The 12,245-nt window shown below is 39.1% G+C and overlaps 1 protein-coding gene across 5 annotated transcripts in view; it reads left to right on the top strand.

Annotated features, from left to right (window-relative positions):
- RARS2 (arginyl-tRNA synthetase 2, mitochondrial) overlaps positions 1–12,245 on the top strand; it is a 39,164-nt gene that overhangs the window by 10,551 nt on the left and 16,368 nt on the right. For 4 of the 5 annotated variants that reach the window (XM_074895997.1, XM_074895996.1, XM_074896001.1 and 1 more), the window contains 5 exons: positions 92–175; positions 3,852–3,928; positions 7,191–7,346; positions 9,279–9,385; positions 10,011–10,106. In XM_074895997.1, coding sequence (XP_074752098.1) covers positions 92–175; positions 3,852–3,928; positions 7,191–7,346; positions 9,279–9,385; positions 10,011–10,106 — 520 coding nt within the window. The remainder of the gene's footprint in view (positions 1–91; positions 176–3,851; positions 3,929–7,190; positions 7,347–9,278; positions 9,386–10,010; positions 10,107–12,245) is intronic. The other variant, XM_074895999.1, reaches the window with a different exon arrangement.

Here is a 12,245-nt window from a genome sequence, read left to right as displayed (position 1 = left end):
GAATATAGATCATGCAAAACCTGAAAACTCTTCTGTTGGGATGAGAGACTACTTACAATTGAATAATAATACCTATTTTGTTTCTTATCAGGGAATTTTATAGCAAATCTCAAAGTTGCACTGGGACATGAAGTAATAAGAATGAATTATCTTGGTGACTGGGGCATGCAGTTTGGTATGTTTTAATATTTGTCTCCTGGTCCCTTTTTCTACTGTACAATATGGACTCAGTTTCCAGCTTCAGTTTTTGCAGGCCCATTGGTTTCACTCTGGGCTCATAAAGAGTAGTATTGTGTTCCATGCGTGTAATGTGTATTTAATTTCCTTAAAATATGAACAAGACAATGCAGACTGATTCATTAGCAGTATGACCTATACTACCGGGCAAGAAATAACAGGAGGGAATTTACCTGACAGTCCTTCTGTACCTCAGTAGCTCCTCTCTCAGATTATGTATGTGTAATTTGGGGTTTATTATTAAAAGGCAGTGGAAATATTTTCTGAGTGTGCTGGCTATACCTTTGGAGCTCTCACAGCTGAACAGACTTCTGTTGCTGTCTCCAGACAAGATGCGTACATATTACCATAGGTGTTGCATGTCTACTGTAATACTGTCGTCTTAGTCAGATTTTGCATGTCTAACTGTTGGGGAAGAGTAAGCTTGCTAACTTACCTATGCCACACCTGTACACACAGTAATAGAATAATTGTAACAAAATGTGTATTTTATATTTGGTTGTCTGTGTGTTTGTGTGTGGGGTTTTTTTTGGTTTTTTTTTTTGTTTTTATTTCCTCTGGAAACTAGTTCATTATTCATAGAACGTAATTAACTTTCACAGCAAAGGCTTTTTGGCAGGTTGAGGCCGGGAGAGTTTGTATCTTTACAGATATCGCAACACTTCCCCCAAAATATTTAGTTTCCCTTTAAAATGTAGCACGAGAGAGGCGCGTAGGTGGAGAATGTGCAAGTGAATAGGCCCTAGAAGGCTATCAACTTGCATGTCTGTGTTTGCATGCACACACATACACACTCCTACCTCTTCTGAAATGTCCATCAAATAAGTGAGGACTGAAAACTCCTCTTATGTGCAGCCTAGCATTGTTTGATACTTACTCCCTGACTAGAGATCATGTAAGTCTGATTGCTGGATCTGTAAATATCCTCTTAAACAGCAGTTGACCCATCCATAGGATTAACAACTTTGTTGCTTTTTGTTGTTAATCTTGCATTTTAAATTGATTCATATTCTCCTCTCCTTTTACAATTTCCCTGCAAAAGCTGTTTTTGACATATTTTAAGGCATTTTAAAAAAGGCGATCATGCCCACTTCCTTGTTCTTGAACACTGATACACCTGTGAAAACTCTAAAACTCCTCCCAGTCTTTTTCAGTAGGTTCTGAAAACGGTGTCCGTATGTTTATTTTCACATGGCAAATACAAAGTGCAATGTTTATTAAGCAGTCACTTTTGCTCTTTCCAGCCCTTATGCTTCCCCCTCCAGTTTTGCTGTTTAATGGGGACATCAATGAATCAACTTTATGAACAGACCTGGGTTAAAAACTTAGCATAAATTCCCTACTTATACTCTATTTATGTATTCATATGCAGCAGTACAGATAACACAACTAAAATATATTCAGTTCTACCTATTCTCTTTTTAAATTCCTGGGTTTTAGTCAGTTGAGTAAAATATTCTTGTGACTGTGAGAGCAGTAATAGAGTATTTCTTTCCTTTGTTAAATTATTTCCTCTGCAGCTCATATTTCCTCATCCTGTTTCTGATCAAACAGTAATTTATGGCAGAGCGTTGCTTCACTTAGGATTTGTTTCACATGAATTGAATACAGAATGAGTTCACCTAAAATTCAGTAAATTTCATCATTGCATATTTCTTTCATTTTTGCCCCTTAGACATAATTTTATCACTATGCTATTGTATAACGAATGTGGCAATAACAATTAAGCAATGAAATGCAATGTGGTTAAAGGGCTTCTCAGCTGACCTCGTTCACTTTGTCTTTGAAGATACTAAATTGTACTCCTAAGTTTTTGAATATCAGGAATTTTATGTATTTTAATATAAAGTTTCCTGAAGGTATAAAGATCACAATGCCTGTTATTTACATGTGAACCTGTTATCTAGTACACAACTGTTAGAATCACTGTTCAATCATTTTGACCTAGTAGTTCCAACTGTTTCTTTAAAAATGGGTGCTTCCCTCTTTATTTGGGCTGGCTCAGCTCAAATATATGACAGGTTTTATAGTATATAATATAGTCATGCCTCACAAAATTGTAGCATAGGAATATTATTGTAATGGTCCTTTCCCAGAAGCAGTGCTATAATTAACAATCTGCCAGCATTTCTATTATAACTGCTGTTGTCAGAGGCTTGAAAACGTAGTAACTGAAAACATATTTTGCTAAAACATGCCAGAGAAGTCCTCAACTCTAGGCAGTTTTGCGGCAGGTTTCTTAAGGTAACAAAGCTTATGCAGTCACACAGTCTGTCCATCTGTCTTCCTGTCACTCTGTTCCTATTAAATTTTGAACGGAATGGCCAACTTCAGCCAGATCTGACAAAGAAAAATGTCTCCAAGAGAACAAATTTCTTTGGTATTGTGACAGTTGGCAGCTGAGTAGGGGTAGAAATACAATGCAGTGCCCTCTGGGAGAGAAAGTTAACTTCTGTGTTTAGCCTGCCGGCTAACCAGTCAGCACATCTAAGTCGGAATCAGTCCCAGCACATGCTGCATCTTGCCAATAGTTAGTGAATATAACAAGGGCTGGGGATAGTTTGGGGAAGACAGAAATGTGTGGAAGGATGTGTTTGAGTTGAATAAAAACTGGCAGTCTTGCTGGGGGTTGGAGTGTGAAGCCAGCATTGAAAAGTGGAATGTGTAGGTACAGTAATATCTCAGAGAGTTCATTAGGAAATGAAACTCTGATTGCTTATAAACAAGCTGTCCTTAAAGAAACTCACTTTAAATAGAAGTAAGCTAATTTTATTTCCTAAACCCTAACTTGATTTTCTTACCTAAATCTGCCATGGCTTCTATCGCACTTAGTGTTTCCAAGAGGATAGTTCTTGAGACAGTGCTATCTGTTTAGTTGCAGAGATCTTTTCAAAGGGATACCTGCATACCTGTTCCTCAGATGCTGTCTTCCCATCAGTCCCGGTCCTTGTCACTCAGAAGAATGAGATGGCCTTAAAAGCAGCCTTAGAATATCTAAGAGGCTGCGGGGTTAATGTTGTTAGCTTACTGAATGACTTAATAAGCTCTTTTGATTTAGACAAAAAGATTGGTATTTGGGTCTTGCCCTTTCTGATGGCTTTCTGAAAGTGCTGAAGCCAAATTGGGTACATGAAAAAAGCTGCATATTCTCAGCAAGCAGCAAAAATATTGCATGAGTGGTATGTGGAATACCATATTGTGTCCCAGTTTCTATTGTCTTTGAAATGGTAAAATACTGTTAAGGGAGGAAGCAAAACGAGTTTTGGGCATGTTCTATTACTGGACAGTTTCCACTGTGTGGCTTCTCATTTACAGCTGGTTGCTGTGTAAAAGATAAATTTTCTTTACAAGTCCAGAAACACAAATTCCATTTATGGGGAATTGAAAAATCGACATAGTATTTCTTACTAGTTTCTAGCTATTATAGTTGGGGTTTTTTGCCTGCAATGGAATAATGTTTGATTTGTTTTTGTAGCATACATTTTTAAACAATATAATGGTGTAAGACATTTCTTTTATTGCATACAATGTTAAGACTAGACTTGCTTATGAAAACAACTTAATCAACAGACAAATATACTATTGTCTAACTCTGTATTTAATTGTTATTCAAGGCTTATTGGGTGTTGGTTTCCAACTCTTTGGCAACAAAGAAAAGCTAAAAACCAGTCCTTTACAACACCTTTTTGAGGTAAGTTCAGATAGGACCAATGAGGGACTTCAGAGAACAGTCCATTTAACTTAACTGTCAATTTTGTACAGAATGGTATGTCTGCAGGATCATGGTGAGACTCATATTGGATTTAAATGACCTTGCTTGAAGGACCAGTGCTGACCTGGGCCACAGCAGCAGGGACATTTTTTACCAGGCCATGGCAGGAGAGGTAGGTTTCATTAGGCTGAAAAATACACCTCATAAGGGAGGTAACCATGTGGATGCTGAGGTTACGTTGATTGCTGCTACCATCACAGCCAGCTTGACCAGTATCAACTACCTTAACTGGGCATAGGTGACCACTGAGCTCACTGTGGTAACTGCAGTGGAAATGGTGTCTTGCATCTAATGCTGTAGTTATGTTGGTTACCAAAGCTGTGAAAAGAAGTGGCATGTATGGTGTAAAAATCCTTTTGTTGTGAGTATTTTTAGAATAAGTAGTATTTAATTTACATTGCTCCATACACGAATCACTGTCGTTGGGGAAGAGGATCTTTAAAGTGGTTTGTATCTAATATGAAAGCTTGGCATATACAGGTAAGGAGGAGTGACAGTCGCTTTCCAGAATACTCTTCTAGCTCTGCAGAATGGCCCAGAAAGACCCAGGAGCATTAGAAGGTGCCGTTTCTGCTGACAGGCATTCAGGAAATGCCTTTCAACAGTAGGGAAGGCTGTTTCATTGCAGGAGGTTGCCCTCTCGGTTGCCCACCATGCCCAGCAGCATGGTGCAAGTGCTATAGACTGTATTTCTGTGTGTCAGGGACAAAACTGACTTAGTGGGCCCTTCAGGTTAGCCGTAACAGTTGAGGTAGTTTAACAAGTCTTGTTTTTCCAGGACTAACACGGTTTCAGTGGTTGTTTTGCTCCATCCAAATATGCCTAATAACATCTGAGTTAGTATTTATTTCTTCTTCTACCAGTTTGTGTGTCACTTCTTGTTTCATACAATGCAATGAGCAAAAAAGATTTTCGTCAATCTTTTGATACTTGTAAGGGATCTTTGGTTGACAACCATGCTGTACGTACATAAGATGGTTTATGTGCTTACCTGCACAAATCCAACAATCTTGAGGACAGGCAGACAAAATTTTCTGAATGACTAATGTTCAAGCCCTCACCGTTTAAGAGAAAAAATCTCAGATGTTTATGGGGCTTTGTCAGGGTTCTTGTGTGGCACTGTCAAGTGTTCCCTTATTACAAAGTTGAGCTGTGCTTCACCCTCTGAGCTGGATATGGGAACTGTTGCTAATGCCAGTGTTCGGACAGCCTGTCACAGGATAACACGAATCTGTTCACTGGCAAAGGAACAAACTGGCTTTGAATACTTGGATGCTCTACAGCTGAATACATATTAGGCAGATTGTTTATGTTGCAGAGTAGCTCCTTCTGAGTTTGCCAGTTTCTTTGACATAGATAAATTTTGTTCACTTGTTCCCTCATCCCTGAGGCCTGCTCAGTACAATTGATAGATTCTCAACATGGAGGTGTTTTAGAGCTGTAGGACTGTTTTAAAGAGATGACAAGAAGTAGTTATATTCTTGTGGTTGTGCATTGCTGCATATTATTTAATTCTTATTTATAATTTCAGTCCGTTCTTCGGTTTTAATTTTTGAATACTTGAATTTTGCACAAAAGCTTTAAAATATCATCTACTGCAGTAGCATGTAGGCTTTATGACATTAAAAAAGTCACCTTCAAGTGTAGAGAAAGGTATTCAGTCAAGCTGCAGAAGGTTCTAAAACAGTAGTTGTTTGAGACCAAATTAGATACTCCCAATTTTTTTTGTTCAGCCATATTCCTGGTTTATATAAAACACTGAGACATGCTTCAAAGTGATGTTTTTTCTGCTGTTGTATGAAACTAGTCTTTCCTATAGTTCATTTAAAAAGAAAATTGCCATAGTGCAGTTTCTATGTAAATAAATTTATAGACAAATGTACCTTTCCAGACATCTTTACACCCTCTGTTTTGGTCAAGAGTCAGATGCAAGTATGCCTTTTGCTTTATTTTTGCTTTATAACATCAAAGATTGGAGGGGGTGGTGGTTTAGAATGTGTGAAGCTACGGGTGGGGGAGGAGGGAGCATTATTCTTGGAAAGGCTTGAATTTTCCCTCTACTTTAAATTTCTTTTTTGTGGCGGAACTAAACAAACATTAATCTTTGAGGCTTGTTAGCAGTACTGCCTGTTAAAACCTCTAAAAATCTTGGGACATAAAAGGAAGGGGAAAAGTTCAAGAGTTTTGCTGTGGAAGCTTTTTTTTTTCTTTTTAATAGGCAGAACCCATTCAAGCAAGATATTGTTGGCAAACTCTTTCTCTGAACATTCCAGGAGTGAAGTTCTTACTTATTTTTTATCAAGATTGCAATGATTTTGGGATTGAAAACTACTACAAGGACTTAAAAGTTAGACATTGTTGAACTATTTGGGTCTAAATACGTGATCTAACCACTAGTTAATTTAATTATTTTTACATAGTACTTTAACTTTTTAAAAACTCTTCCACGGGCTTTCATGATGCTGTGTGTATAAAGCAAGGAGTCATTGCCTGGGCAAATATTTGGCCTTTAGATATAAAGGAATATGTTAAAGAACAGGAGAGCCAAATTTGCTGTACATAGGTGAAGTTGCCTAATACAAAAGTTTGTAATTCTTTCAGCAAACTAACAGTGCACGTGTATGTGTCTAGTCAGATGTTGATATTCATATGCTTGACTTCAGCCACAGAGAGTGTGTATTAGTGTGGGTGCAGAGTACTATAAGTAAGGGGTTTGGGATCAGAACTGGGGTTGGGGTTTTTGGGGCTTGAAACATCGAGTCCCTAGGATTTTGCTGCTTCAACTGCCATCTCAGTTTTAGGCAGTTGTTTTAAGTATCAACTTTGTGGTCCTCTGAAGAAAAGTCTCTGGTTTAAAAGTCTGTGATGGTTTCCCTCTCATGCATGAATTAGTACTTCCACATTCTGCTGCGGCAGTTGTTGCAAGGTTATGAAGAGGACAATAGTGATAGCAGTAAGGAATTATGGCATTAGTCTTGTTTCAAGATAAGCTGCAAATTTTTCTGTTGGAGTTTGGACTACTCATATTTAAATAGGAAATGTGTTCATTTAACACATCTTTAAAATTTTGACATTACAAATGTCATCTTTAAATGTATTTGTATTGTTCTTGTAGAAGATTGCTTATTTTTATTGGAGGAGAGGATTATACTTCAACATTTTCAGTGCCATTTTATTTTAGGTGTATGTGCAGATTAACAAAGCAGCAGAAGATGAAAACACAAAAAAGCTGGCTAAGGATTTCTTTAGAAAACTGGAGGAACATGATGAGCAGACATTGTCACTTTGGAAACAATTTAGAGACTTCAGTATTGACGAATACATCCGAATTTATAAGGTACAAATAATCCACGGCTTTTCCTGTGTTGTTGGTAAAATGGTCTCTTTTTTGTCTATTGCTCCATTAGTCTAATTGACAGTGCACAGCATCTTTTCATCCAAGAGACTGCCAAGGGGGAACTAACTTAGGAACAGAGGTTGCTGTATTGTTCTCAGTTTGTTGCCTTTCCAGTAAACTTCATAGTGTTGTGGGGAAGATGTTTCTCAATATGCCAGGTAATGCCCTGTTCTGTTTGGAAAAAGCACAGTAGTTGATTTAACATCCAAGCAGACTGTCACTTTAGTTGCTGACACCCTAGACACGTTTTATTTAATGGAATCCATGTAATTGGCTCTTAGACTAATTTTCCCTTCCCAGAAGCCCTTAAGCTAGGGGTATGGTGCTAAGCAACAAAGCAAATCAGTGTTAGATAAATACTGTTCAGTTTTGCTTTATCTTTGAAGTTGGCACCAACCCATTAACTTTAACAGTTTCCATGTAATAAACTTTATTAGGAGATATTTCTGGTTTCACATTTCTGATCTAATGTTATAATGCAGAGCTGTGTATGTTGCATATTAAATCGAGTGTAAGAAATTACAGCAGCAGGAGTTTACAGAAGTAATCAGTGGATAAGTTACCTGCAGGTTCAGTTGGGCGAATATACAGCCATCTGCTGCATACTGTTATCTCAAGAATGGAGGCAGCGTCCACTGTTTCATGGGAGGTGTTTGTGCCACTGACCACAAAATGAATTTTATTAATTTGGGAAACGTGAGTGAGATACACCTTCTGTCACTGAATCCAGTCTCTTGGTATTAATACTATGTAATCTTACTCAAGAACCAACTGAGTCCATCTGAAAAACAGCTAGTGTTTTTCTTTTCTGCATTCTTGCAATGAAATTCTGGAATGGGTGCACAGTTTTGATGGGCTTAGATATTTTTTTCTGACTAGCAGCTCCAAAGAATTTGTGAGTCATTATATACCACCTCCTTCTTCTAGTATTATTCTTTACTTAAAATTGCATTTTTCCATCTCCTTCCTCTTGATTTATTTGTAGAAATTGGTCATGTCTTCTTTCATCTTTGATTGCAAAGTTAAAAGAGAGTGGCCTGCTCCTTCCTCAGTAATCCAGATAAACTGGTGGTGCTTTAATTTCTTCTCTGAGACGTATCACTGGATTCATGCCAAATACTCTTTTAAGTTAAGATCTCCTAAGTGAGACATAGCCTTGATTAATTCTAGTGGAAAGTTGACCTGTTAGGGTAAGTGAATATTGGGCTGTGTATGCAGCTGCATTATGATGGTCACTCATGACTGATCACGTGATGACTGGTACAGCTAGATCTTTCCCAATTCCATTCAAACTAATAAGTATTGAGCTGATGGACAGGGAGCTTTGTTGCCCTCAGTTAGAAACCTTGTCTTTTGTACTACTAACATTTCACCCAGTTTTGACTGTTAAGGTCATCCTATCTCTCCTAGGTTTACCCTCAGCTTTCCTAGTGATGGTGATTTCTGTATGCTCAGCAGTGTTTGTGAGCAACTCCTGCTTCTTAAAATTTCTTTTAGCATCTTTTTGAAATAGGATTGGTTTTATGTCCAGGTAACTTCTCTGCAGTCCACTGGTTTTGCCTATGACACAGCAAGTTAGAGACCTTCCTCAGAATTTTTGTACCACTTGATCTATCCTGTTGATGCCTAGTTTCTCATGAACATTATATCCAACACTGTATTCAACTCAGAGAGACTAATTCTAATGCAGAAATTGATTAAATCAAAATCCAAACATCTATTCCTTTTAACAGTGAAGTGACATTTCCTGGAATAAAATTATCTTTGCACTCTGACCTGTGACACAGTCGTATCATCTGACTTAATTTGAAGAAATGATTAGCCTCAGTCTTAACCATGTTGCCCTTCTTTGATATTCTTGGAACTTTTCAGCGTCTAGGAGTGCACTTTGATGAATATTCCGGAGAATCATTTTACCAAGAGAAGTCCAAGGAAGTTCTAAAGATGTTGGAGAATAAAGGACTCCTTCAGAAAACAATGTATGAACTCATTATTCAGTCTATTAGTGTAGTTTACTTAACATCTCAGTTGCGTTTCAAATTAATTACAATGAATGAGGTTTGTATACAGTCTAAGGGGAAGAGTTTTCTTGAGATGGTTTTGGTAGCAGCTCTAGTAGAAGACCAACAGGATTTGTGTGGGCACAGCTAAAAATCGAGTTTACCTTTTCTGTGGCTAGCACAGAAATCTGGCCATGACAAATTAGGTACAATGACAATGACTCCTAATGGCCTTTTAGGCTGTTAATTAGTTTGGTAGCTGCATGTGCTATTTAATGAGCAGAGTTAGATGAGATCCTTGCCTTGATGAAGGAACTGCCTGGCTGAACTGGGACGGAAGCTGTACTTGTGGAATGTACCAGAATATGGGCAGGTGGCTTCCTGGCATCAGCAGTGGTGACAACAAACTGGTGACAAAGTGGTGACAAACATTCAACAAAAAGTCTTCAAAAAGACTTAAAGGAGACAGTCATTCAAAGAAAAGAAGGAGATTGTCTGGAGGGAGCGGGGGGTTCCATGGCAAGAGGCCTTTGTTTTGGTTCTGAACTTGCCTGTATATTGGATCTGTCTTGCAGTTACTTCAGTGTTTTCTCTCAACTTATAGAAAAGGGACAGGAATTGTTGATCTTTCAGAAAAGAAAGACCTCTCATCGTTTTCCACCGTCATGCGTAGTGATGGGACATCTCTTTATATAACAAGGCAAGTAAGCCCATCTTTGTTTATTGCCATTTATTTTGCCAGTAGACTTTTGGACATGAGTACATTTGTAACTGATTGCACAGATTTTGAAGCTTTTCATTTCTAGGATTGAACACCTTGACCAATGAGTAATTGTAATTGGAACTAGCAATGTAACTATGATGGGATAAAAATGGCTCAGGAAAAATAACTTTTTAAATACTCTTCTTCCTCTTAAGTAGTATGTTAGTAAATCTCCTCTTTCCATAAATCATTGTTCTTTCTCCAGCTAGGAAAGATGGAATTTCTTAATCTGATAAACACCAAATAATGCAGGTTTAGAAAGACCTTTGCTTATAACGTTTATTGACAGTGTGATGAAGGAAAAAGTGGCTTTTTCAGCCAAGTCTTCATTGATTTAGTGGACCACCAGCACTGTACTATCAATTTTATCACTGTTTCCTGCCTTCTCATCAGTATTCTAAAATTCCTCTTGGGTATTTTAATATAGAAGCCTTAGCAGTTTCTTTGGTAATGTAAATAAATCAGATACCTAGCCCTCAGGGTAAACTGTGTGCAGCTTTTCAGGACAAGAGCATTAGCTTCAGTCAATCCTGCACATTAGGGAGCTCCTGAATCCTGTAGCCAGATAGAGGCAAGGCTGCCACAACTCCATGCCTGCAGGTCCAACCAGTAGTGAGGCTGAGCACCTGTTCACAGTAGGCACACAAACACACACACATGTATGTATACACAGAGCGAACCAAACAGGGCAAAACAGACAAAACCACCTGTCATTTGGACAGCACAAATGGCCTCATTTTGTTCCCCTCTGACTGATTAGGATGAAGATCTATAAGTGTGACGAAATACACATGTATGTGTGTATATATATATATATATACCTATGTATGTGATGTGTTATTTACATAAGTAATACAGATACGTATTGTATGTACACAGTATGTATGCATAATGTGAATCCCCCAGTAGCTGAGCTTCAACACTCAGTCTGCCTGTTAGCTGGACCCTGGATCCCCAGGTCTCCCCAGTTCCTGGCCCCTGGATGTGTGAGCCCCCAAGGCCCACAGCCCCTCTCCAGTTGCTGGTACAGACACAGTGGATCCCTCCAGCAGCTGGCCCTGGATTCTCCCTCTCCCTGTTGCCTCCTACACAGAGACACACATGTACACAGGTAGGTCTCTCAGTCAGCCCCCAGGCCCCATGGTCTGTCTGGCAGTTGGCTTGGTCCCCCTGGTGCCAACATGCCAACACTACAGACTCCTTGGGGTGCCTCATCTTTGAAGGCACACACTTACCTGGCTCCCAGGGCACTTCACCTACTTGCTGGCTAGTTCATCTTGATATTTTGCTGTCAATCACATGTGGATGTGTATGCCTTCATTCCTGTTGTTGGCAGCAGGGACACCTTCACCCCTGTGACCCATGGTCAGACTCCAGTTACTATCAATTAATTTCACTTACCTCCAGTCCCTTCATTTTCTGGAACCACAGATGCATGGCGTATATGAGCCCTCCAAACGCACATGCACACAGAAGAGACAACCCCTCACCCAGGAAAAACTTGAAATGGAGCTTAATGAGAGGACAGTGCAGACTGCTGATAAGGTGCAGGGCACATCTGGACAAAAATACTAATGAGCAATCAGTTTATGAACCTCCTGTCCCTTTTATCATCTTCTCCCTCTCTTTTCCCATCTTTGGTTCCTCCCCTAAGCATCCCATAGGAAGTCTCGTGCAATTGCGAAATGCTTTTCCCTTGTATCCCATGTGTCCCGTGTCCCTTAGGCAGTAACCTCCCTCAGTGTGGAGGTGGTCTGGAGAGCTGCTCCTGGTGACCCCTGAGGTGAGTTTTAGACTGGGACATGGAGCTGATGGCTCTCCTGTGACAGCCCTGGGAGTTGTTTCTCTGTACTACTTTGTGTGTGCAAAGATGAGCTGTTTATCATACAACCTTATGGTGAGACTGGCTTAGTTCTCCAGGAGAGAGTTGTTTCTCTTGAGTCCCAGCTGACTGATTGTCCCAGTAGGCAGACAGAGACTAGACTTACTCTGTGTGTAAGAACTGTTTCTTCAGTAATTTTTGTAGCTAGTGGTTTAAAAAAGCATTTCAAACACATAGTGAACAAAGTATACATG

Source organism: Athene noctua, chromosome 1 (genome assembly GCF_965140245.1).
Source record: "Athene noctua chromosome 1, bAthNoc1.hap1.1, whole genome shotgun sequence".
NCBI lineage: Eukaryota > Metazoa > Chordata > Aves > Strigiformes > Strigidae > Athene > Athene noctua.
This window is presented reverse-complemented; position numbering and strand designations above follow the sequence as displayed.